This window comes from Rhipicephalus sanguineus, chromosome 4 (assembly GCF_013339695.2).
Source record: "Rhipicephalus sanguineus isolate Rsan-2018 chromosome 4, BIME_Rsan_1.4, whole genome shotgun sequence".
NCBI classification, from domain to species: Eukaryota; Metazoa; Arthropoda; class Arachnida; order Ixodida; family Ixodidae; genus Rhipicephalus; species Rhipicephalus sanguineus.
In genome coordinates, this window is record NC_051179.1 from 209845000 (window position 1) to 209872499 (window position 27500).

Consider the following 27500-nt stretch of genomic DNA (forward strand, 5'->3'; position numbering starts at 1 on the left):
CGATCCTCTATGGCCCTCTACCAAGCACTTCAGACGGCAACCGCTGGGTTATCGTGGCCATCGACCATCTTACGCGTTATGCGGAAACTTCACCTCTGCCCAGCGCCTCTGCGCGTGATGTTGCCTCGTTTCTTCTGCGCCACATCATACTTCGCCATGGAGCCCCAAGAGAATTACTCAGTGATAGAGGGCGTGTATTTCTATCCGACGTCATAGAAGCTCTTCTCAAAGAATGCCGTATCATTCACCGTACAACAACTGCGTATCACCCGCAGACTAATGGGATGGCTGAGCGCTTCAATCGCACTCTTGGTGACATGATGGCCATGTACGTCGCATCTGACCATAGCAATTGGGACCATGTTCTCCCATTTGTCACATATGCTTATAATACCGCCACGCAGGCCACCACAGGATTTTCCCCCTTCTTCCTGCTTTATGGGCACGAACCATCCTCCACCATGGATACAATTCTTCCGTATCGCCCTGATGCCTCGGAATCTACCACCCTCTCCCAGGCTGCTGCACACGCAGAAGAGTGTCGAAAGCTCTCCCGTATGTTGACGTCAGAGGACCAGCAGCGCCAGAAACACCACCGTGATGCCGCGGTCGCGCCTGCATCCTATTCTCCTGGCTCGCTTGTGTGGCTTTGGGTGCCTGCCTCGACCCCTGGGTTGTCCCCGAAACTCATGTCAAACTACCAGGGTCCCTACCGTGTAGTGAACCAAACATCTCCCGTGAACTATATCGTGGAGCCTCTTGAACCACCTTCGGATAAGCGTCGTCGCAACCGCGAAATTGTGCATGTAGAACGTTTAAAGCGTTACTATGATCCCCCTGTGCTATCGTACCCCTAGGTAGCCGGGACGGCTTCTTTTCCCCGGGGAGATAACTGTACTGGAAATAATGGGTAGTGGGGATCTGGCTTGGAAGGAGAAGACGACGACGAGATTATTCATAAAAGCTACGTTTCGGTGTTGTCCCGATTGTCATCTCTCGCTGCTCGGCTCTACCATCTGAGGGCTTGGTCACCCAGAACGCCTCGTGACAAGAAAAACATGGGTTGTTATATCTTTATCATGCGGGAAGAAAATGCGAGTAGCTGTGCTATATGAGTATATCTCACTCACAATATATGATTTCTGGTGTATCTTCGAACGTAACAAATTATACGATAGGTTAAGGCTAGAGTGAAGTATTGCAGAGCAGCCCCTTGCCTGTTTGGGCGTGCGTATGGCGCGAGTGGATGGGTTTCAAACCAATGCGTCTCACGCTGTGCGCACGTCCCGTACCCGTGATAGCGACTACATTTCGGTTAAGTGCACGCGCCCTTCTCATCGTTCATTTCTTATCTTGGTGGCTTTATGCTGAATAGTATGATACGCCTGCTCTGCTTTACGTTCCTCCACGCGTCCACGTTGCCCTTGAGTCGCCTATCCCTCTTCTTTACACATCTGTTACACTCTTCGTCTGTATAGCAGGTAAGGAAATGCGCCATATCAAACAGTTTTCAATAACGATACCTCACAAAAAAGGCTGCATTGTTGATGTTTGAGAGGACACGCCTTGGCCTCTCGAGCAGCTAAGGGGCTGTTCTGCAATAGTTGACTGTAGCACTAACATACCGTACATTTTTTTTATGTTGGAAGAAACGCCAGGAATGAAATATTGTTAGTAAGAGACGCCCATACAGGACAGCTACTCGATTTCCCTGCGCGGAGGGCTCTTTTCGCCAAGCAAAGCGCCCTGTGTGAAGATGTTTCTTTTTTTTCATCTCTGTCTTTCCTGGGCGCAACGACATATCCTGGAGAGGCTCCATTCATGACTTCAGACTAGAACTTCAGACTAGAACATAGTAGTGATAACACCCTAAGCATGCGACATAGCACAATAAAAATGTAACAATATGACGTCTTCTTGGTGTTGACGTTGCACACTCGAATTTTTAGATGACGTTTCATTTTGCGTAACATGTAGCGCAAAGAAACACGACGAAGCAGAAGAGCACTCAAGTACACGGCGTTACTAACAAATGAAGGTTTATTGTACATGGTCACAGCATAAACATCAATGATAGGAAGGAAAGGGTGTAAAAATCGCAATCGCGCCACATATCACTTAACAGCATAAGCGCCACCACTAGCACGACAAGAACAGCGCCTCTTTTTCAGACGACGAAACAGATGGACAGCTCACACGACCTTTACTTCTATTCATTTCAAACGCCACAATAATTTCTCTATTCATCTGATCTGAATTTTTTTTGCGATCACTCTAGCTCTTTTAAGGAATGTCTTACGTTGTTAGAATGTTCTCGTATGAGGTCATTGAGGCATCTGTCTGTCTGCCCAGTATATTATTTTTCACATGACAAAGTGACACAGTAGACAGGAAAAGGTCGGGTGGGCTCAAGCCACCCCTAAATTTTTCAAGTTTGCATGTGTATATATACGGGCATACATACAAACGCACTCACAAACATATATACAATATTGTGGAGCACCCCCCCCCCTTCCCGAAAAAATTTGCTACGCTACTGGTAGACAACACCATCCACGCATGACACAAAGTGGTAGCGATGTTTTTTTATGCAGCAGTTGCACTTCCGCGTCAGAATAATGACTCCTGCGCAAAAACTATAAAATTTTAATGGGGCGGAGAAAAAAGGTCTCCAGTTATTGTTCCAATATTCTTATGATTGTGGCTTACGTTGTGCAGATATGGCACAACGACCACAATTTTCCTGCTGCATGTCTGCGAAGCGGCATCAGAACATTAGGTAGCACATTTTCTTAACAAGCTGTCAGTCACCATTTCTGTCATGCGTGGGAGGTGTTGTCTGCTCATTTGGAACTAAACTGGCGCCCTCAAGCTTAGCAACACAACTCATGTCGTAAGCTACTGCGGCGGGTGTTCACTGAAATTACCATGACTAATAGCTATGTCAATGTCCAACTGCTGCTCTGAACACTCAGTGGGTGGCTAACGTATCATTGATCGCAGTAAATATCAGCCCCAACAACGATTAATTCTTATCATCACTAAAGAAATGCGGATGCGAATGTAAATTCCAGCAGAAGTGAAATCAGTACTAATATTGGTTTTCTTGAATAAACTTTTCCATGCATGACTTTTTCGCCTTCAAAAACAAGAACACGCTTCCATTAGAAAAATATGATCCACCCACAAAAATAAAAACTTGGAGGACGCTTCAGCTTCGCCTTCGTGAGTAGAACACGGTGGCGTAATCGGGCCCCGTGCACATCGCCTTCTCAACTGCTAGCCTTGCTTCGGTTCTCAGTGCATGCCTCAACAGTGCCGCAAGGAAACGAACGTCTCCGCGCGTAACATTGGCCGTTTCAGACTAACTTAGAATGCCTACTGCAAGTACGATTGCGCAGTGCCCACTACGCATAATTCTTCCGTTTCCGAATCAGCGAAGGGCCTACTACGTGTCCGTAAGGCAACACGCGAAACCATGCAGCTGCTCATTTTGTTGATGCTTCCGCAGCTGATAATGATTAAATATGTCTGAGCGCTTTGTATTGCCTTTAAAACACCAACTCGTTGCGCAATTCACATGTTTTGACGTCTTGGGCTATTCTACGCTTCTGTCACGCAATATTGCATGTATTAAGGAGACTCTTTCCAATAAAAGACATCCATATAGTGTTTTTTTTTTTCCGATGCTGTTTCGAGCAGTGGCGTGACTCTGTGGTAGAACACCTGCTTGCCACGCAGAAGACCTGGGTTTGATTCTCAGTCGAACCAAATATTTTTATTGTTCATTTTATCTGCGCCTTTCTCAATTTCTTGGCCACAGACAAAGTTTATTTCTCGCTCGCAACCAATGACGCCGACCCCGCAATTTCCGCGAAACGAGCTCTTTAACGCTTTCGCTTAAAATTGCGCCCGACCTTCACTTCTGAAAGCGGGTCATACCAGCTGGTTTTTGTTTGAAGTGCAAGTACTTTCTTTCTGGTAATGTAAATATTCGGTACATTGAAAAATGAAAAGTTGTCTCACGTGAATAAAATAGCACTTTTGGCTGAGTACTGATGACGGAATCTCTGATAAAGTCTGACAGCATTTTTAAGTTTTCTCTCTAAAATTAACTACAGAAGCGCGTATATATATGGCAAAGTTCGACTATCTCAAACACAAAGAAGCGATTAACGTCACTAAAATGTGCTAACGTACTTGGAGTGGCACGGAAATCCCAAAACGACATGAGGACTCATAGAGGCTCACCTTACGAATGAAATGCAGCGACTTAGAGGATACGATAGAGGAGGACACATCTGATCTAAATATCGATAAGTCGGCACCCCCAACGCGATACGACACCGATACTATCAGCAGGCGTAAGTGACCTCGTAGATGTTGTAGCAATACCGATGAGTATAGCACTCACCCACCGCGAATATTTCTTCAATGGCTTTGATCGGCGAAGCTCCGTTTTAAAATGGCGGTCAGGATTTCTTTTTTCTGTGCTTCAGAATATTAGACAAAGTCACTACTACCTAGCCGAACGCCAGGTCTGTGACACTGCTGTATTTATAATAACAATTTCTTGTCTTTTTCATAGACACCGTTTTCTATGTCGCAGGGGAAACTAGCGCCAAGTCTATTTTATTGATTAAGCGTATCCCGCGATTTTCTTTGCAGCTTCACACTGGACGTAAAAAACAAAATAGGCGAAATGTGCTGATTGTGTTAGAAGCGCTAAACACACAAAACCCAAAATATATCGGCGCACTTAGGTGCTCAATGATATTCCAGCCTATATATCTGCAACAAATTTGTTATCAACTAACGTCAAAGCCGTTAGTACATCACTAGACAAAATGAGTGCAAGAAAAAAACATGTTCACATGCTCGTTACGAATTCCCCCGACATTCAGATTACGCTGGCTGCTAAGAAAACGCTTGATTTGACAGTAGGCACCGTTAGAATAGAGTTTGTAACGCTTGCGTCGCTTGTGCGCGTAGGCTATTTCGGAAATATAACGCGCGCATTCAAGAGTTTACCCTATGACGCATGCGCAGTGGCAACAAACGCCAGCGCAAAGCTCTCCCTACCATATTCTAAAACTGCCTCTTTGCTATTGTAAGCCTTAAACAGCACTCTGACGTCGTAAAACACGCAACGATAGAGTTCATGCGTATACATGAACTAACCGTGTAAGAGGCCGAAGGTCAGTGCCAGGATAGTAACATTTGTGGCACAGTACGCGCCGAACATCCCAGCCAATTGGCACGCCGAGCCGACCATTATCAATGGCCAAGGTGGTGACCACCGCAGCAGGAATTTGCACAGGACTCCTGAATGGGACAAAAATAGTCTAATGTAAGAAAAAATCCTTCTTCACTTCACCACGTGAAAAAGCGACACCGTTAGACAAGCATCACCTCCGCAGTTGGCCCAAGGGAAGCACCACCACCCCAACTGATCTTATTCAACCAGCACCAAGACTGCTGATTTAATATACATAGTTCTTAGCGCTTTCTAGTAATCGTAGTGATGATAGGCTTGTAGCCACCATGATGCGCTAAGATGCTTTGAGCGACACGTTTGCACCCAACTACACACTGAACGCGTCACATAAAATTGACTCGCATAGTGCATAGGATTTGCCAGAATTTTAATATTAGGGGCGTTAACCCACACACCCATTTCACACGCTGCCATTTCAGTGCAGTCGGGATGGTTACTGCCGCTTTCTTTTTATTGAATTTTAAGGCACCTGTCTTTGACGAGGACGATAATTGATGTGCGTCAAACACCAAGCCACAATTCGAATAAACAGAGGCTAACAGATACGTTAAAATAAGAGGCTGAATCTTACTTACACGGCGTACGTCAGATATTGGAAGCGTATTAAGGAAAATATTAGCAATACAGATGTACAATAACAACGCACAGGTGATGCCGACATAAAAGTGTTTCGGTTAAAAGAAAAATGAACATTTTTGTGTTATAAACTACTTACGTTATTACGAATATGTCAGAAACGTAATGCAGTTTAATTTTACGAGAAAATTTATAGTGATTACTGATTGCTTGCCGTCATCTTAAAGAGACAAGGGGGCCGTGCTGAGCGGTAGTGGCCCAAATGGCGTCCACCGGCGGAGTGTAGACACTATTCGGCGAGGGTGCTATTGCCAAATACTCGGCCTTATCAAATAACTACCGCATACAGTAAAGCACTTGCATAATGAACATGTGCATGCGTCTGACAACGGCTACAGTATTCGCTACGGCAAAGCAGCACAGACATGAGAGATGGCATGGGTCTTCCTATGGCAGGAAGTGCTGAATCATCCAGACAAGCGAGCTCAGCCTAACAGCGACAAACTAAAAAAATGGAGAGAGAGAGATAAGGGAGTGTTGCGAACGCGTTCTTGCTCTGGCTTACGCCGGTTTAAAACAGAGGCATAAAGAAGATAGCCATACGCGACTCGTAAACTCATTAATTTTCATGCTACGGAAGAAGAAAACTGCCCACGACGCAGAAAATTGTACTTTTATTCCCGTTACGTCTGTTATTTAGGACGTATGTAGGGGGCCTAAGTTGACTGACGGTCCTTAAAAGCCATCTGGTAGGTCAAAATCCGAATAAGGTAGAATTTAAGGGGAGGATCAAATCTTGAAGTGATGACATTTCAATCCAATGGAAATCCTTGGTGTCGCTGGAGCCTGAGGAAGGTTGTCACTAATGGTGCTCAGTTTCGAAAACATTAGTGCCCACCTGAGAACGCTACACCCGCTGAGGTGAAACTGACGGACCACGCCGTCTGCTGCCTGGTGGCTTCAAACTTTGAGAGGAAGTTGACGAAGAGGAATCCTATGGTGCGCAACGTCGCACCCGTCATGAACGTCGTGGCCACGCACGCAGCGCCTATGACCCACTGGTCCAGGCTGCTGCTCCAAGGTGCTGCCGGTTTGCTGCTGCACGCCGCGCCGGCTTGGATAATCACTGCCGGCCTGGAAAGCTTCCACGCAGGCTGCTTTTTGCTTGCTTCTACTGCGTCATGGAAAAATAAAATTCACTGTTATAACTTTCGGCTTTGACGAATAACATCACCGCACTTGAGCGATTGGGAAAGAAAGCTTCGCTAATCAAGGTAGCCCGGAGAATCAACTACGTTAAATCACTCCTGTACTCAATAAAAACTTAATTAATCAGTCTAACAATTTATTGTTCCTTTGATGTATATACAACATGACTTTATAGAGATGGGATCTCGGAAACTCGCTCAGAGGTGCCAGCATAGATCCTTTGGTTAACAACGAACTTAATGAGACAAAAATAAAGACATTACGTGAAACTTTGCCAAAAAAAGTGCAAAAGCTTTTTTTTTTTTTCAGTGATAACACCATAGGTAGTTTCACAATTTAAACAAACGAATATTGGCATGTTCACTTCACAAAATAATAATTAACTATTGGGGTTTAACGTCCCAGAATCAGGATATCATTATGAGGGACGCCGTAGTGGAGAGCTCCGGAAATTTCGGCCACTTGGGGCTTCTTTAACGTGCACCTAAATATAAGCACACCGGCCTGACGCCTTTTCGCCTCTATCGAAAATGCCGCCGCCGCGGCCGAGATTCGATCCCGCGACCTTCGGGTGAATAGTCGAGTACCATCACTACTAGACATCGTGGCGGGTCAGCATTACACAAATAAAATAATAAGGTAACGAATTACACTCTTTCGCTTTAGTATTACAAAACGACAATATTATACACATTATTGGTCCTGATATGGGGTATGTGTGGTATTGCTGATTAGGCACATTGTAGCGAAAATGTCAACTTTTCTTCACCGTTATAGACTGCGTTCATACCGAAGCTGTCAAAACCGTAATTTTTGTTGATTGAATGACTGACTTGATTCGGAAGATCGTATGCCGTAACGGTTTGAATAGCGTGAGCCGAAAACGCTCGACATTGCAAACCGTAACACGCGTACGCGCAGTACGTCGTCCCATAAGTCGTTCTTTGAACGTGAAGGTATTGCGAGTACGTGCGTGTAATCCGAGCGCATTACTTGGCTCCTTTTAGGGTCCCATCTGCATCAGAACGCCGTGTCAGAAAAACGGCACATAAATTACGTCCATCGCATGTTGTTCAGGGGATTGGCTTCAGCCTGGTGCACGATTCACTAGATAGTTCGCTGGGTAGGGCACATTAGATTCGCCCGTCCAACACAGAGGTCCTCACATCATCGTCGCCGTTGTGCAAACGCTTGCTCTGGCTTCTCGGGGAATAGTGTGGTTAACGTTGTTCCACTGCAGTATCGCGCGTTTCGCTGCGTTGCGATGGTCTCCTACTTCGTCGACATTGAGCTCGACGACGTAAATCAACGACAAGCAATTTCCTCGCATTTACACACGATAACAATAGCTTAAGTATCGCCGTAGTGTTTCTACCGCACGATTCACCCAACGGATGGTACGACCGCTACCCAATCGTAGGCTATCGCGGTCCCGGCAACCAAGTGCCGCTCGTTGAACTGAAGCGTTCGTCCACTTTGGCCGTTCCACACATGTTTCTGGTACGGTTTTGAGTTGTCTGCCGCACCTACCGCGAAAGCATGTGTCACTGCATAAGTGGGGCCGCATGCAGGAGCAAGCGCGGCAGTCACGCTGACCACGTCAGAGCCCGAAACTGCCTCAAGGTGTCGCCCGCAGAGCAAAATCCGGCTTCTCGCGCGCTCTACACAGGCGTGACCGCGGTTGTACCTACCTCGTATAACATTGCAATTTTTTCCACTCAATCTTTTTCCCTTGAGAGCGAACTATGACTTTGTTCTCATTATATTTCGCCGACGCAGGCGTACCAGCTTTTGTTACCATGACAATAAGGCCTTGTTTTCCCCTGCATGCACAGGTAGGCTGCGGTTGCTGTCGGAAGCGCAACTCATTGCGCTCACTAGACACATTCTCAATGCTATAGCTCTGCATGGCCTGGAGCCTGCTGTGTATGACGCTTCGTGGGGGTGAAAAAGAAAACGTTGACAGCGGCCTCGACGATCAGTTGCGCCGCCCGGCTGCTACGCTACATTGGGTTATCTCTCATACGTTGTACATTTCGCGCGTCCTTCTAGCTGCGCAACGCTTGCCCTAATATCGCCACGTAGAACTTCTGTACTAATATACGCAACGGAAACAAAACACTGAGCAAAGTCAATAAGGAGAGGCCGGCAAAGTACTTCTTCATTGCCAGAAAAGAGTGACTGGAATTATAACTGCGGCACTGATGTCATACAGGGAAAACGCATAGCCCCTAACTACGGGAAAACTAGACTCCCTGAATGTGAAGTTCATCGTAGTTACAATTATGGAATTCGACTGTGAAATCGACGATAAGTACTGGACAAGCCGTAAAATCCTTTCTAGCATAAGAAGCTCGCAAAAAGCACACATAACTATTTCTCTCTGTGAACGGTATTGTGTAAAAAAGTCGTGTATCGAGGCATGGTTCTTTTTTTGCATTTTAATATTTGTTGGTGCACGCTATATAGCGAGGTGTTACCGCCTCTCGATGAGCAGCCATTGTACATTCGTTCTACAATCAATCTGCGTTGGTAATTCACCATAACTCAGTAGTTCATGCCAATACAGTGTGGCGACGTTAAACATTTTTATTCTGGTGTAAATATGATAGCATGATTGATGCAGCGCTAAAGACGAAGACGAAAGGAACACAGAGTGCGCAGGACGGGCGCTGTCCACTGCAGTAAATATGATAGCATGCGGGTACCGGGCCTCCAGTTTGCGCAGAAACTCTAAGAAGGATTTGAAAGACCTATTTTACACGGCCGATCGTTCATGTTTTTCAATTTCGTCCGTTCAAAACTCGAGAACCCTAAGTATGCATTGTCGCGGATGTCATTCATGGAGAAAGCATATATGTCGCAGACGCCGACAACATTAGACCCGTGAACATTATGACGCCAAGTACAAGTGAAACTCTGATCGCCACACTCCCTCCATTCTCTGAAGAGACTTACATATGGTTGGGAATTACTATTTACCTGTCTTCAATAAACAGGTGTCTAGTTACGAAAGCATGCAGGGCTGATAAGCGGGTCGAACCGATTGGTCCGGTGGGGTTGCTATCACTCCTGTATAGTCGTTTTCGCCTCATGGCGCACGCGTGTCCGCCGTATTAGTCGTAGTTACCTTAAGTGCCGCCGAGCGAGATGTGGCGCTGTGCTCGCGCGGTGTAAAGTCACTTTAGCGCGGTGGCGTCACTAGCGCCGCCACGCGGTAGCGAGATTAGGAGGGCGCACAGGGAACGGCAGCGAGTCTCATGGGGTTTGGTGCGGCCGCCGACGGACGTATTGTCGCCGCGGGCTCTCCGTGGTGCGTCGGACGTCGCAACGGCAAATTCGCGGTACATTGTGTGTGTTCTGTTGTTTTGTGAACATTATGTTCTGTGTGTGTTGAATCGTCATGACATTGGATTATTTCCCATGCTACCAGTTATTTATTACATTCGACTGGCACGCTCCCCGTTGTAAGAGCAATAAATAAATGTAAACGTGTTCGTTCCTCGACGGCGTGGCTGTGTCCGTTTGTGCCGAGAGCGGCGCTCGCGAGACCCCACAGGGTACACAATGTGAGAATTAATTAATACCAATACGGGTGTCTTTAGCAGCGGAGCTGTTGAAAGGCTGGGCCCGATGACGGATGAGTGTCCGCATCGCATGTAAGTTAGTAAGATGCGTGTCCGCATCGCTCCGGTAAGTAAGATGCTCCCATACATGGCGTAATGACCTCCGTCGCGGACGGAGCGGTAGCCGCACAGTGAAACGGGGAAGGGCGGCTCGAGCGTGAATAGGGCCTAAAGTCACTGTAGCTGGGGCGGGTGTGGCAGGCGCTGCCATACGTGCTCTCCTGTGCATCTCTACTCCACAAATAACGCAATCACAGGCACCCGCACAAATTCACAATATATCACAGAAAATCACAAGAGAAATACAGGAGAACCGCAGCTTCGCTGTCTCTGCAGATTTCATACTGGGTGGAGATGGGATAATTTTTTTTCGTGCTTGTAAGCCACTCCCTTACACCACGAGAAAAGCAGTGTTGAGCAAACAAACATTCATATGAAAGATGCTTTGACGCAATTTCCGAGGTTCCGCACCGCGCTTTTGGCTTTCTTATAGCACCGTCAGCTGCTCTCCAATTATTACTACGTTTGCCAGCGATGCCGATGGTCGTTGAAGCAATTAGAATGTGTTTTACAAATCGCTAATCAAAATAAAATTTTTAAAAATGCATGCAGCAACCCTGAATGGACGGAATTTGAGACATTTTACCTGCGAGTCGCAAGCGTTATTATGTAGCTGTTCCACCGATGTTACCGCAACCGGTAATGCAGTCTTAAAAAAAAGGTATTAAACAGTTAGTAAACGCATGCATTTACTAGTATGGAGCGTATTTTACTACCTTAGCGGCATCCCTTTACCAGGCATCAGCTAGTAAAGCTAGTAAATTTTCCCGTTACTAACGAGGGAGCCTTTCTTAGTGCCTTTAACTAGGTAACTACTAAGACAGCTATGTTGCCAGATGCTTCGTAGGTGCCGTAGTATACTATGCCGTAATTGTGATAGTCTTATGCAAAATTTAGACAAAACTTTAATTTTCTAGATTATGTAGGAATAACAGATTCGTGCTACGTGATGACATACCTATACGCAATCAGTGGGACACAACATACTGGCTAAAACCATCGATTATTTCTCTAAATCTCTAAATTATATGGCTGCTAACCGGTACAGTGCGTGCTATTCAAAAGTAGGCAGATAAATAGCCGTTAAGCTGCTGTAAGAGAAAATTAAAAAAACCCCGGAAGTGGAAGATGGAAGCTGCGATGAAAAAATCCGTAAACAGGGGGTGGGTGCTCGAGCCAACGTTTCGACAAGTGGACTTGTCTTCTTCAAGGCTGGAACTGATTTTTTGAAATCAGTTCCAGCCTTGAAGAAGACAAGTCCACTTGTCGAAACGTTGGCTCAAGCACCCACCCCCTGTTTACGGATTTTTTCATGTAAGAGTAAATATCAGATAAGTAAAGGACGACAATAAAGAAAAAAAAAAGAATCAGATAAGTAAAAGTCTTGATATTCTCATTATCACCATCAGCCTGTCTACGCCCACTGCAGGGCAAAGGCCTCTCCTATCTTCCGCCAATCAACCCGGTCCTGTGCTTTCTGCTGCCAGGTTATAACTACAAACTTCTTAATCTCATCTACCCACCTAATTTTCTGTCTCCCCCTCACGCGTTTGCAATCTCTTGGAATCCAGTCAGTTACGCTTAATGACCACCGGTTATCCTGTCGACGTGCTACGTGCCCGGCCCATATCCATTTCTTCTTCTTGATTTCAACTATGATGTCCTTAACCCCCGTTTGTTCTCTGACCCACTCTGCTCTCTTTCTGTCTCTTAAGGTTACACCTATCATTTTCCTTTCCATCGCTCGCTGCGTCGTCCTCAATTTAAGTTGAACCCTTGATATTCTATGTGTGCTAAATGTGTGTTCTCATTTGTGGTATGTTCATGGCTCTAGGTACATTGCTATGAAGTGTAATTACCATGGTGATTACTCGAAGTAATTAATTATAATTAGTGTAAGAAAAGAATGCCGTGCCATTTCCTTTTTTTTCATTTCCCCTTATGTATGTTTTCGCAGTATAATCAACTTCATATGGCAATGCACACGCACGTATAAACAAAATAAGCGTAAACCACTAGTTGCGTAATTGTATCCGCTAGAGCTGGTACGGTTACTACGTTACTAGTGCGGTTACTAACAATTTAGTAACGGAATAAGCATTCGACTAGTACCCCATTCGAGCTAGTGAGCTAGTACTCTATTCGAGTTAACCATTCGAGCTAGTGCAGGTTAGTGAATTCGCAACCAGGTTGCGAATTTCACTAACCTGCATTTTACTACCTTCACGAACTAAGTGGCGAGTGCTTTCTGTGACAAGTAAACGGTTAGTATTTAGTTAGTGAGTATGCCGACCTTGTTTTCTAAGAGTGTGCGGCTCTTGGAGAATAAGAGGTCACGATTACTAGCCAAAAAAAAACCCCCAGGCCTGCCCTGAAATCGCAGCACAGTCACAGCGAAAGCAGGAAGAGCGGCGTTTCTAGAGCCCGTCAAGCTCTCTTGGGGCTACAAAACAAGTACACTAGAAAGGTACCCACTATGCCACAAATCACAATTTTTGTGAAGTTGGGAAGCACCTACTAAGCCATTATTCATCATTCTGCGGAGAAGCGAGGCACCAGCTACACTTCTGTAAGGCATTATGTGCGCTTTGTTGACGCGACGACTGATGACGATGAAGAATTATGGCTCAGCCCTTTGTAATGGGTTGGAATCTTTAAACGGCCCACCAGTTATGTAATTAGCATTGGGTGACGCCCGGTCGCTATTTCCCTCTCCCGTCATGCTGTATAACATACGTTGACGTAGGAGAGAGACGGGGTGGAGGGCGAAGAACTTTACTGAGACCCCGAGGAAATGGACCATGCGCTTATGGGCTTCCTTGGCAACCAATACAAGTGCACTTGCGAGGAACCCACTACGCTATAAATTATTGTCATTTTACTGAGACTCCGAGGAAGTGGATCATGCGCTTATGGGCTTCCTTGGCAACCAATACAAGTGCACTTGCGAGGAACCCACTACGCTATAAATCACTGTAATTTGTGAGAAGTAGGGCAGCAGGCACTGTGCCATTTTTCGTCATTCTACGGAGAGCGTTGGTACCTGCTAAACGCATGTAAGGCATTATGCGCACTTTGTTGATGCTGTGCCTGATGACGATGAAGAATTATGGCAGAGCCCTTTGTAATGGGTTGGAAGCATTCAACAACCTACTCGTTGCGCAATTCGCATTGTGTGACGCCTGGTTACAGAATTCGCGTTGTGCGACGCTTGGTGCTTATTTTACTCTTCTACCACGCTATATTGCATATGCTAATGTGGTTCCTTCCCGACATGAAGCCTGTATAGGACCTTTTTGAAAAGCAGTTTCAAGCGCTGGCATGGCTCAGAGGTTGAATATTGGGCTGGGAACGCAGAGGGCCCAGGTTCGAACCTCGTTCCATCCTGGAATTTTTTTCTTATTTCGTTTTTTTTTATTTCGAGCGATACTGGTTACGGACACCGGCGGCGGCGGACAACTACGGCGCCAAAAGCGGCCGGTGAAATGATCTCATAACAGCTTTCGCTGTAAAAACTTGGCAGCGTATCCGCGCGCTTCGCTGCAAATGTCATCGAAAGACGATGGTCTTCTGCCAGCCGTTTTTTTTTTTCTGCCGGCCGTTTCTGAGCCGTTTCAGCGCAGCCTAAGAAACACTAGCATTTTCAGAGCAGCCTAAGAAACACTAGGGTCTTTAGAATTACGTATCTATGTATTTTCTAGTAAAGGAACACACCACCTAATACTTACGTATTCATATTGCGCCTCAGATATGCGTAATATTTGCTTTGTCGTCGACAATGTTCACAAGTATGAACTCCGATACCAGTTCAAGATGGCTGGGCGTTCAGCAAGTGGTTCAACTTTGGCCGGGTGGCTGAATCGGGTGACAGACCGACAAACAGACAGACAGATAGACAGACAGACCAAATTTCTGCGTTAAAGGGGCCCTGCAACACGTTTCTTAGTTATGCTGGAATAGTCTCATTATTGACGTATGACTCTTCACGAGTCGTATGCCGCAAAAAGTTTTCGAATCCGTCAAGTCTAAGTGGTGTTACCAAATTATAGAGATCACGTTCCGCAGCTTTCTCCCTCAACTCAACGCAGCGAGCGCGCGGAAAGCTGCGCGCGGCGTGAAGGGAGGGAGGGAGGGCGGAGGTGCGAGGAGGCGACGTCAGCGCCGGCGGCATTTTTTTCATTTTTTTTTCTCTGGCGTCTGGGCGCAACCACGTGGTCTGTGGCGCCACTTCCGGTCGGCTCGCGCGGTCGTCGTCGAGCGGCGGAGCCCATGGCACCGTGTATCGCGCGTGCTTGAAAACTGCGAGTCGGTTTGGTAATGTTGGGTGTGCACCTCGAACTGCCGTAGTGTTTTCATCGCTCTGCCAACCACGGACGCAAACTTGCGTGCGCGTTTGGAACGAATGACAGCTGAGATGGGTTTCGACCCACACTCCGATACATCGCCTCTTCGCACTGCTCGCGCTTGAATCGTATTGAACACGGCAAAGCTGCGTGCACCCTTCTCCCAGTGGCGGTACTTCGATGCTGTTTGCTCTTCGAATGCGGGCGCACAGCGAGTGCGGGCTGACAACAAAGAACTACAGACTAGAAGAAAGGATCGTGGGGCATCGGGCCGGCGCGGACCCATCCCCCGGCTGTCTGCAGCTACCGTGAAAATGCGAATCTGCTTGGTTGCTGTGTCGCGGTTTCTCGGGAACCTGAGACTACGGGGAGGATACGCCGAGGTACGGCTCGATGACATACTGAACAGACAGCGAACGGGACTCTCGCCATACAGCGAACACAGGTATCCTAGGCTAGCCGGCGCCAGCATTGTTATCGGAGAAATGCTGCACCGCTGCCTCGGTCGGTCGTGAGAACGTGCCGACGATGCAGTTTCCAGCTGACGAGACAACACTCGAACGGCTGCCACTCTCAACGGCAACCGGCGATGGTCAAAAGCACAGAAATATTCACGATTTCGGCACTGCACATGGTGAAGAAAACGCAACCACGCAACTACGAGCAGACGAGCTGTCGGTGAGACCGGCAGTGCTAATATTAATGTTTGTTCGGTGTTTTAATGGCATAACACAATATAAACATACATATTATCTACTTATTGAACTCAAAATTAACAACTAAGGTAATAATGAGGGTGTTATCGTGATTAAAACATCAGCCAATGGTGGAACTGCCGACAATCGCGTCATATATTGCGGACTAATACATCATTTGTCGAGAGAAGAGGGAGCGATTTTCAGCTGACTTTGAGAATTTATTGTAAATTCCAGGCCGCTCGCTTCGCTATAAAATTTGGCTCGCGTGTTCTCGGGAGCCTCGACTATCGATTGGCAGCGCTTTTTGACCCTGCTCAAAAAGTGTTGCAGGGCCCCTTTAAGTTCCCCGACAAAGACTGCCGTTTTTAAAAGGAGACTGGGACGAAAAGAAGAAACACGGCTCCACGCTAGTCCCTTTTTTCTTCTTCTCCTTTTTCGCTAGCCATCATGACTTATTATTCTCGATACCAACTAGCCCAACTTTCCGCCTTAACTGGCTCTTGGACGGCGCGGCGCTGTTTCCAGCTGCTGCGATAGGCTCAAGCTGGCTTCGCCAGCTTGTCTCGAGGCTGTTGAAATACAATATGAAACCGTTATGGTGTAAAACTATGTAAAATCGTCAAAACCAACACGGAAAGAGAAAGCATGAAAAGTAGTTGCGGCTACGCACTTTACAACCTAGGTGCGCTAACTTGACAGTTAAATCAGTGTTCTTATCCTTATATGTAGGCGGTTCCTCCGCACGCACCTGCCACGGTGATCTAGTGGTAGGGTGCTCGACTGCAGCCCGGAAGGTCGCGGGATGGAATCCCGGCCGTGGTAACCGCATTTTGGTGTAGGCGAAGTGCTTGAGGCCCGCTTACTTAGAACATTTGTGTACACGATACAGAACACCGGATGATCAAACTTTCCGGAATCCTCCACTACGGCGACCCTCATAATCATATCGTGGTTTTAGGACGTAGACACCCCACAATTATTGTTATTCACCGCACGCCCTTCTCAATGTTTACTCTAATCAAAACAGTATAAAACAAGGCAAGACATAACGACAATTATGTTTAATGTTTATGACGTGTGAACATTGCTTGTTTGAATGGACATTTTTCGTGCGTGAATTTTACATCACTTTATTGTCGCTGATAACTTCATGAGGAAAATTATTATATAAGAGAGGAGGAGTAGCCGAATCTATATCTAGGCACCAACCTCTCCTTAAACACATTTAATTAAAAAAAGACCTGTTCCATGACATAAATAACAGCGTGTGAACTACCAGCTTATTCGCTGCCGCTTGCCAGCTCTGATGCATACAACACTATCGAAAAAAAAAAAAAACAGAGGTCGCCTGCGGTGAAACCCGCAGGTAGGTAAACGAATAAAACAAAACAAAAATGTCTGTATGTTTGTTTCGGCAGTGAGCACGCTATGAACACGATGCACAAGGATTAATCTCTAGGCTCTACTGCTACCACATATCGTCCTCGAACGAGTGGAGGGCGCAATACGCTGGGAAAGAAGCGCGCACAGCTCTTTACGTGCTTGGAATATCGAATTTCCCGGGTGAATCTAAATTCTTTTCTGTGTTTCCATCTCATTACGCAACTACAGCGCCTGCGAAAATTTGTAGAATGTTGGTACAGTAATCGCGTTTTGCCAGCATGACACATATTTTTGATATATTTAGGAAACGCGAGGGTGTAATGACGGCGTTCCTCAAGCGAAACCATCCAAGATGGTGCTGTTTTTGTCAGTGTGTATTCACCGACACAACTGAACACTCTTGTGCGTATGTACGTGGTAAGAGAGAGAAAATTAAACTTTATCGTCCGACCAGGCGCGCGTCGTGTTCGCCGAGAGGTGGGTGACATCCTTATTCCAGGCAGCCACAAAAATAAGAAAAAAAAACTACAGAAGCTTATAAGGGTCGAATACCCATTTAAAACAAAACTGTACAGTGGTTTGGGCAGCCTGCCTATTACAAAAATTGCGTCCACCGTGTATCACGACTGGAAGTACATAAATTTTATGTTGGTGTACGCGCCGCTGTTAAAGACAATCCTCAGATGACGACGTCTGGCAGTGTTCCAGGTAGTCTCGCCTCACGCTGTCATTTTCTCGAGAATATCTGTGAACATGCCACCTCCTCTGATGGACTTCGCCCTTAATTTATTGATCACGACGGTGAAGGTATGCACTAATGCAGTGCTAAAAGGGCTCACCATAGCAATAAATCCTAGCGACTGTGCCGAAATACATCTGGTAAACAGGGGAATGGCGTCGTCATGTCTTTTGTGTGTCCCGCTTAGGTCATGCGTGTACAATGTTTCCCACATCACCGATTTTTAATTTAGGCTTCGGAGAAGCTTTTTTAAATGCGGAAGCCTTATATGCCTCATGAGAAACGTCACGGGGCGAAAAGCTTGCGTGAGCTCCAGAAAAGCACCGGAATCGCAAAAAGACCAACCGCGCGCCTCGCCTCGTGCCTCGAGGTGCGCGAGCTTTGCAGCGTTTCAGTGACCGAAAATATAAAGAAAGCGACGTTCGCGTGACCCTCACTTCGCCTTTGCGAAAGTATGAAACCGAGGCGATAACAAAGACGGTCCCTTGGCGTGTCAGAGGTCACGGAATAGCTGCTTGGCGAGTATAAGTAAATTGAGGAGTAATTTCCTTCTATGAAGGTGGACAGCAGCAAAGCTGTTTGGCACACTACCTAGAGATGACACAGAATTTTGATCTATAGCCGGTCACAAGCTGAATGTCAGTCCAGAAATCTCTTTTGAACTTTTTTATGCTTCTTTAAAGCTTTCCTACTGAGTCTCTTTGACGCGACATGCGTCGTCTTGTCTTTTGTGTGGCACATGCGATAGCATTTGACGCCCGTGTGCTCCCTTCATTTTTAGTGGTCTAGTGGCGAGTAATGGGGTTTGTCCAATTTCTCTCGCACATACGTTTGTGCTCGCTAACAAGTGGAATGCCCTGCATATTCCAAGCTGTATATATTCCGGAACAAACGGAATATACAGCTTGGCTGTAAAAAGCGGCGTTCGCGTGAATCGGCTTGCCGACATCTAAAGGAGCGAAAGCCGTGCAAAAGTGAGTGATGTGCTATACGTGACGTAAGAAGGTAGTGATGGCTGGTAGTAGCCGAGGATGAAGTGAGTTTGCAACGCAATAAAGATATGGCGTGTGAGCCATAGCACGTCTCTCATTCATAGCGCCACACATACGATGATAATCAAAGCAAACCAAGTCAGTAGTGAGTTAAGTAGCGAAAATTAATCAGTAAAATGTAATAGTGATCGTTCTAACGGTGACAGTAATTAGGGATAGTCAATTAGCGAACGTTTGACGCCTACAACAGGTGCGCGGCAAAATAGCCACACCAGATAAGGGGTCTTGTCAATTTTTTTTGCTATACCGTACTGCTTACACTGATATGCTCGATGCAAAACAAAAATATTCGGCGTAACAAAACTATTGTAGCCCCCCAGAGAAACACAGAAGTCATTATACGCCTTATTGAACGTATTTTTCGTGCTATTCCCTGGTGCCTCCATCAGGATTGGACGACAAAGCACCATGAGGTGTGTCTTCAAAAAGATTGCTAAGCTTCGTACATTGCGTGGCGCTGCTAATGAGCAAAAAAGTCGCACTACTCTTGCCTTGCGCAATGTTGTGATACGCAATGTTCCATTACGTTCTGAGGAATACTACTCAGACTCAGAGCAGTGCGGCTTCTCTTTCCATGATAAGAAAAAAGTAAGTGAGCACTTGAAGTCTGCCAAGGCCATGGGTCATTGATGGGAAGCAAATGGGCAAGCGAATGACGGTGCATCTAAAGGAAATCTTATGCACAGTACTTTCAAAAAAAAAAAAGAAACGGAACCATTGGTATCAAAAAAGCTAAGAGAAAGATATCCAGAGCGATCCTGGAGACAGGATTGATATGCGACCTCGCTGACACGTGAATTACTGCATGCCGTATATGCATTCTACGAAAGAAGAGATATCTCGTCGAAACAGTGCCCGAAGTCGACAGTTTCTTTAGTTCCTGCTGCGCTGGCAATGTTTTACTCTGGTTTTTCAAGGGCCTTCTGATAATTCCCGTTCTCCGTTTGTGTCCTCGCCTTATCGGTGGCACGATTTTATTTGACGCGCATTGTACACTATATGAACGCACACGTGGTCACCTCGAAATCGCAGAATTCATGCTTCAGTATTTGTTATCTGAGTTTGTGCATTATGACTATCATTTATGCATTTCTGTATTAAAGGGGCCCTCTAACACTCTTCAACACCCCATTTTTTACTCGTGGATTGCGTAGACTGAAGTACGGACGAACTAGTGCAGCAAGAACGGCAGCGATAGCGGCACGCAGTACGAAGTTATTCAATTTAGAAAATTCAAAATACAAGAAAAAAAATGCCTGCCCTCAACTCGATTTTCGCGGGGTCACGTGACCACATTTCACTCTCTGCTGTGACGTCGGATGGCGCTCCAATGAAATGGGCTGAAAGCTCTTACGTAGGGGAAGCTCGCACACCATTGTTGCTTCTCCTTTCCAACGTATTGTTGACGTCGTTGCCATAGTAACAAACGTGGTTCCTCCTGACTTGTCAGAACTTGAGCGGGCGCTACTGCTTCGTAGCGAGGCTGGGGAGGCTTTGTCTGCTGTTCCTTACAACGACATTCCATGTCATTCCCTCTTCTCATTCTGAGAAGGGAATTTGTGGAGCGGCATGGGCGGTTAAACACGGTCGCCCCTACGCGGGTTGTTCGGTCTTGCACCGTTTCAACAACAATCATGAGCCTACCGCACATGCGGAAAGAGGCAGCTCGCAAACGTACAGACGCAAAAAGAAGGAAGAGGGGCAAGCGTTTCATATGGACATCCGACCGGCGCAGGCAAAAAAAAAGAAAGCCAGAGCAACCAGAGGCGAAATGGCAACCGGCGCCTCTGTCGTACTTTGTGGTTGTAGTGATATTTTTTGTTGCGACGGCGGCTATTTGGAGTTCATTGAAAAAGCACAGAAAAGAAAAACGAAACACAATAGTAATCTCAACTTTGATGCAACGCCGTTATTACTTCTAACGTTACATTTATCCAATCATAGGCCAGCGCCCATCTTCGTCATTTCCGCCCGCAATAGTTCTGGCAAGCGCCACTACGCGCTGACGCGGTCAGCAGCGATGTAGCGACTTCAACGCGTGATTAAAATACTAAATAATTTGATATCGGTGCTTAAACTTATGCTAAAATTATCCCCAGCCATCAGTCTACGCAACCCGCAAGTGAAAAATGGGGGGTTGAATAGTGTTGGAGGGCCCCTTTAATCTGGCGCTCATGTTTAGATGAGTAAACACTAAAGATCACATGATATCGTCGGTAAAAAACGTGCGTAACCATAAAAGAAGCCATATAACATCGAAAGCCTCTTTACATATGCAGTAAAATATTTGGTTCCAGTGTCATCACCACGTACACTGGGAAGTAAGTATTACTACTGTTCAAACGTACGCTGCACACGGAAATCGGAGCCACTCAATGTTTGCACATAAAAATTATATGCGCATGCTAGCTTTCTAAAGCTGCGCTTAAAACTCATGATGGCACGATTACTTGCGGCGTTAATAGACTGCATGAATGAAATTGTGATTATCATTGGACAAGGTTGCACCTGCCCCTATTAATCAAACAGCATGAGGCACTGATCATTTGTCATTTGTATCATTCTGATATAATCTGTGAAACTGCTGTCCTTTAACAGTGCAGAATTTCTGTTTGTGAAAAATAATGTACAGATGGTCTGACTACAATTCACGAAGTATAGCATGCTGGCTGTTTTCAGATGCATAGATGCATCTAAAAAAACACGAGCCATGACCGATCAACGCGATGTTGCTTTAAATACAAAAAAAACACGCTATTACAAACGGATAGTGGAAACACGCGGGCTTAATGTGAACATATCTAGCTGGATATAAATAGCCCTTCATGAAGCGAGTTCTTAATTATCAGTAAAGTCATCCGGCACGCGAGTCTTTGTGCTTCCGTTATCCATTAGAGTTTTTAAGTGATATTACCGTAAGACAGGGCGGCGCTGCGATTTCTCAAATAGAGTCCTGCTGACGGGTAATGCATTAATTTGTCCAACGTACCTGCCTCCAAAATCTCAAATTCATGTGTCATGTTTTCAGGACTAGTCTGTATTTCTTGAGAAATTAGCTTTTCGAGACGTACGAAGGCAGTAATCTGCGCCATGCAGAAATATCGTTGTCCTTACAACGCAATATATTGCTGATTGTAAACGATCTGTGGGCTTAATCTTTCAAATGTGGTCAAAGTGGCGATGTTAAGCAGATAAACAGATAGTGTCCATTTCTCCTGCTGGCTAAGTGAGCGTAAGTATAGATCTAGAATTTCCAGTAACGCCTGATTTATATTAATTTCCGCGAGCACTTCAGTTTGACATTGCATCCTTTTCTTACCTTTTTCCTCATGGTTCTTATCACCTGACATTAAAATTCGGCCACCTCCACACCATTAGCGTCCCACCGTGACACCACGCACGCCTAGTTTATAATATTCTAGATGCTCACCTCGTTTTTCCATTCCACCGCGCTCTGGCAGACCAACTTGTAGCCTTGGACTCCGAGGTCTTAAATCGTCAACGGACATCGGAAGACACTGGCTCGGTACGGCCAGCTCCGAGTTGTCGGCCCCCATTGTGCCGACAGCGCGTCGCTTTGCAACGGGTTCGGGAGCTTGATGATAGCGTGGAAACCGCGGTGAAAGCAGGGCAGCAGGAACGGAAGAGGTTCTCCCCACTTTTCTTTCACAGCATACAGGGGCTTCCCCTAGCAGCTGCCTCTGGCGACGCAGGCACTGTCGCAATGCCGGCACAAACCAGGCAACTCCGGAGCTACTCCACCGCACGAGCACCTGTGGGACGACATGCGGTGAACTGCCTGCTGCAGGTGTAACGCGCTATATGCAGCGAGAGTCGTAACTGCGACAGAGACAGATGACAGCTAAGAGAGCGACAAAAAGCCGAGAATAAAAAAGAAGATAAGCGCTGCTCCACATTTTACGTGAAGCTAATCATGTGATACTGCCTGCGTTTGCGTAGATTGCACTTGAGAAGCGCTCAGTGACACAAGACGGAGTGCTGCACTCATGTACTACAGGCCCCAGTGTTAGCGTCACGCCTACAGATAGTGCGAAATTTGGCACGCAGTCAAACTAAATAAATCACCGAGGCGTATGACCTCGAAATACGGACCGACAGTTTGATGGTCCTAAATGCCCTTTAATAAATCTGCTAACAAGTGTCTGCCCTTGCCTAAATCATGGCAGGCAGTTATCCGAAAATATGGCCTCAAAACACTGCCGAGAAGTAGCAATAACTTGAAAACTTTAAGCGTCTTGGAGATGTTTAGCGAATCATTTACCTGGAGCGTCAATGGAGTGATATAAGCAAAATGGAGCAGGAGCATAGAAATGTCATGCGCTTCGACAGTACAGCAAATTAGAAAATATAAGGAGGTTATGACGTCACACTAGAGATCCTGAATTATGGATCATTCTGTACTGAATTCACTATTAAATCGTATACGCTTCCCTAAACAAGCGTGCAAGGTCGTGCGCATGCTCTGTGCCATCCATTTTTAAAATATACTTTGTCGTTCGTTAGCATACTATAGGAAACACAGCGCATTCTGCGTATGAACAGTTTCTTTTTCGCATGCATGTCTCGGCGGCCCGGCTGAGACCACCTGCGTGTGTGTGCATAGCCATACCTGCGTTTCAGAGAGGATAGGGGTGCACGTCAGAAGTTAAAACAGCTGGAAAACCATGGCGCGATTTCATTACACCTAACGCAACAGAAAGAGGCACTCGTATTGCCTCCTCTGTTAACCTACTCGCAGACCTCAATTTTCAGCAGTATTTTCAATTGCATGGATGATGCGGTAAAACATGTTTGTGTAGTGTATTCGGTCTTCCAATTTGGGCACCCTGCTGCGGCAAACAACTTGTAGTTAAATCATCGAGGTAATCTTACTTCAATGTCATCCGTTATGTTGCTTCAAGATTTTATTCTACCCTTTCATTATCGCATATGCAGCTTTTCTGGACACCAGCGGCCTAGTTCGCGTGAACGACACCACGTGGCGTATCGACCTTAAAGAATTCAAAAGTCCCGCCAGGACGTATGCAGTGACGCGGCACTAAATAAAATAGAATCAAAAGAAACAGTACACACGCCCCGAGACTCGCTTCACCTCGGTGCGCAGAAAAGAGAGCGCTGTTTGTCGGCGTTATCTCGACGGCGACGACTGGCAATGAATTGGCAGTTTTTCTAGACGTGCCATGCCAAATGTCTGGCCGTTATAGACGCGCCCACGATGCATAAAGAGAATCGTGTTTTTATTTGTTTGTTTGTTTGTTTAGTTTCTTGCGCTGCCGTACCGGTGGGATATTGGAGCAGCATGCTGCTTTCCGAGTTTCTTTTTCAGCTAGCGGGTACCATTATGTTTGGGTGCGAACAGGATATTGTGGTTGCATAATAAACCGAATTTCCTTTCGTGTACCACTTGGGTGATGCTCGTTTGCTCCTTGCGTTACCTCAAATTAGAACTGGATAAGTTTGAGAACGCTAGGAATGAGAGTAAAAAAAAGGAAGTTAAAGATTGTTTTATTTGTTTTCATTTAGTTATTATTGAAATGTGGCTGCCACCGCAAGCTTGGCGCCGTCTAAGCGGGTGTGCAGAAATGATACAGTCGTTGAAAGATGATCTTGTACACCGGAAAATGTGAAATTGGTTAGTTTTTTGTTGGGTATGAAGGTATAGTAGAACATATACGACTGACGTGTTGTGTAATAATCTCTAGATCTGCCGTCTATCGAGCTAAAAAAGGCACTTATCTATCCTAATTGCATTTCTTCTTTTTCTTTTTTTCCCTTTTTTTCTCACGGTCGACTGACTCATATGCTGGATGTGATTGTCTTGAATCCTGTTGGCGCAGATACACCAATAGGTTACTCTAATGAGCTGGAAGTTCTCCTGAAGATCTATTTTCATGTTCTGTAGGCGTAGTCTCGTTCAACTTTGCACTACAGCAAGCACAAAGTCGATCATGAATCACCTACTGGCCCAATCGTCCACTTTGATCAGCGCAAAGAAATTCAGAAGAGCGAATTTTGGCGTTTTTGCGCTGACAACAACGATTGTTAATGCATCATAACATAGTAACTATTCCTACAATCTCTCAAAATCACTTCTTTATTCTCTATCACTCCTGATGTAGAATACAAAATGCATTTGACTTGCTCAACAACGGTCACAAGACACATATCAGAGAAAAGCGAACCCGTTAATTCCCCCTCCTTTCGTTCACCCAGCATGTGGAAATTTCTTCAGTTGTGAGTGGAGCTCCTTCTGTTGCCACGAAGATGTGCAGGCATTCCAAAGGAAATCTTAAACCTTTCTTTCCAGGAGGTTCCCTTAAGAGAACGATGGTGTTTATGCGCACAGGAATTTTGATAAGTAGTTTTTTCGCTCGTAGCTATGACTGAAAAATACCAGACTTCAACCAGATAAAGCCTAGCGAAATCTGCTTTTTCCCTTAAAGGAGTCCTGACACAAAAATTTTCGCCCCGCGTTTTTTTGCTGCAAAGTGTTGCTGGGGGCCTGTCAGTCATAACACGGCACATCGTTTGCTGCAGCGCGTGGCAGATAATTAATTACAAGCTCCTCATTACCGACACAGCCTCAGTTTCGGTTTGACAGAGCTCCAAAAACGACAAGCCGCCGGGTGGCAACTATCACCACCTAGCGAGTGAAACGCGCGGTCACGTGAGCACAACGAACAGTGACGCATTTCCGCGTGGTCTGTCGTCGTCGGGCTCATAGTCGTCTGATGGCGACGATTTTCTTGCGGCGGGGATGGAAGGAATTTTCGACGTGGCGAATCACTTCAGGTTTGACCCGCTGGCGAGGAGTGATTCGTCGGGAAGCGCTTCAAAACAGAAATGGCGGCTAGACGTCATCATAACTTGTACCGGCTGCAACGGTTACGTAGGGGAAGTAGGGGTGGGTCACCTCGGGTCACCTCAAAGGGTGTAAATGCACCAGGTGCGGCCTCTAATGCTGGGTCGCGCTCGCGAACTTCGAAATTCACATAAATACCGTCCAAGCTTTATTCGCTGTCGATATTTTGCAGATGGTACACGCACGTACACGGGAATCGATCCAGCAGGCTATCTCGGCCGCGAAATTTTGTGTCAGTACCCCTTTAATATCTACTGCTTTTCAAGCAGTAGTCTTCTTCCTCTGAAAGCCCAACGGAAAATGACCCATGTCGAATAGAATGATTACAGCTCCGCTCGAGGGTCTTCAAAACCGGAGCTTTCTTTAGATGCGAAGTATCTTAAGGCGGAGCTCAATCCGGTGGTGGTGGTGGTGTGCGGCGTGACCACCCTTACTGCGCATGCGCATACCCTCCCACACACCTCCTCTCCACTCCCCCTGTCCTCTACCCCTCTCCCCTTTCCTCTCTCCACTCACACTCTCCACTCACCCTCTCCCCTTCCCTCTCGCCTTCCCCTCTCCCCTTCCCCTCTCCCTTTCCACTCTTCCTCTGAAACGCGGGCTACACATGCCGAAATTCTCTCCTGCGCAACGCCGCGATGAGCTCGAGCGCATGCGCGTCCCCTCCCCTTCTCTCTCCTCTCCTACGCTGCCCCCCTCTCGCCCGCCTGTCAACCGCGTTCCCCGCTCGCCCTGTGAGAATTAACGGCCAGGCTAGATGGAAGATACGACGCGCGTAGCGTCCCTCTTCGCGTTCCACGACGCGAGGTCGTAGCATGCCCAACGAAAGCCAACGGAACGCGATCGTGCAAGTGCTCCGGCTTCGCATCGGCTCATGGTCCCCTTTAGCGGGAGATGGTGTAATTTTTTTGTACTTCATGATGCAAAACATCAGCCGCGTATTGAATCCTGGAATCTTCTGGCTTGATAGGAATGTCAAAGCTGCGAAGACATTCCTGGTTGGGATTCTTTTTGGCTCAAACGTGTAGGCCCACCTTGAAAGTCCCTTCTACTGTATCGGGTAGTTTTGTCCTCTATTGTAGATAAGGAAATCATAGTAAAATAGATAGTAAGAAATATATAATTCAATATTAAATTTTACTGCAACATAAAGGTTGCAATAGAAATAGGCGCGAAAGCGACTAAGAAAAATTAATAATATTTCAGAAGACACGATAACTGGCATGTAGCCTCGACTTTATAATAGGGATATCTGCACACAGGTGTGAAGTCTGGTTAATGCGCATCGATAACACAGTGCTATCATAGATGCACGCGTTTTAGAAAACATGCTTAAACGTACTTGTGGGCTAGTTGGTTGGTCATATTCACGATAAACGGCAGCGCACACCGGGTTAAGACAGATACACAAAACACAAAGAAAGGGCGACACAAGCGCTGACGTCCTTTTTTTCGTGTTTGTGTATCTGTCTTAACCCCGTGTGCGCTGCCGTTTATCGTGAATTAGAAAACATCCTCTGGACATGGTATCCCTCTCAGCTTTGTCTGAGTGGAATAGGTCAAAGAATTGAATTCCTGTCAATCTGATAACATGTTATTTTTTTTTCTTAGATTAGGCCCTAAATCTGCCCTAAATGGTGGCTCTGCGCTGTA

At 46.2% G+C, this 27500-nt stretch overlaps 1 protein-coding gene across 1 annotated transcript in view; it reads right to left on the reverse strand.

Annotated features, from left to right (window-relative positions):
• LOC119392023 (monocarboxylate transporter 11-like) overlaps positions 1 to 22816 on the reverse strand; it is a 39472-nt gene extending 16656 nt beyond the window's left edge. Inside the window, exons 1-3 of the mRNA XM_037659659.2 lie at positions 22395 to 22816; positions 6753 to 7028; positions 5182 to 5325 (exon numbers count right to left, since the gene is read on the reverse strand). Of these exons, the coding sequence (XP_037515587.2) occupies positions 5182 to 5325; positions 6753 to 7028; positions 22395 to 22521 (547 nt within the window). The 5' untranslated portion in view covers positions 22522 to 22816. The remainder of the gene's footprint in view (positions 1 to 5181; positions 5326 to 6752; positions 7029 to 22394) is intronic.
• Positions 22817 to 27500: the final 4684 nt, after the last annotated feature.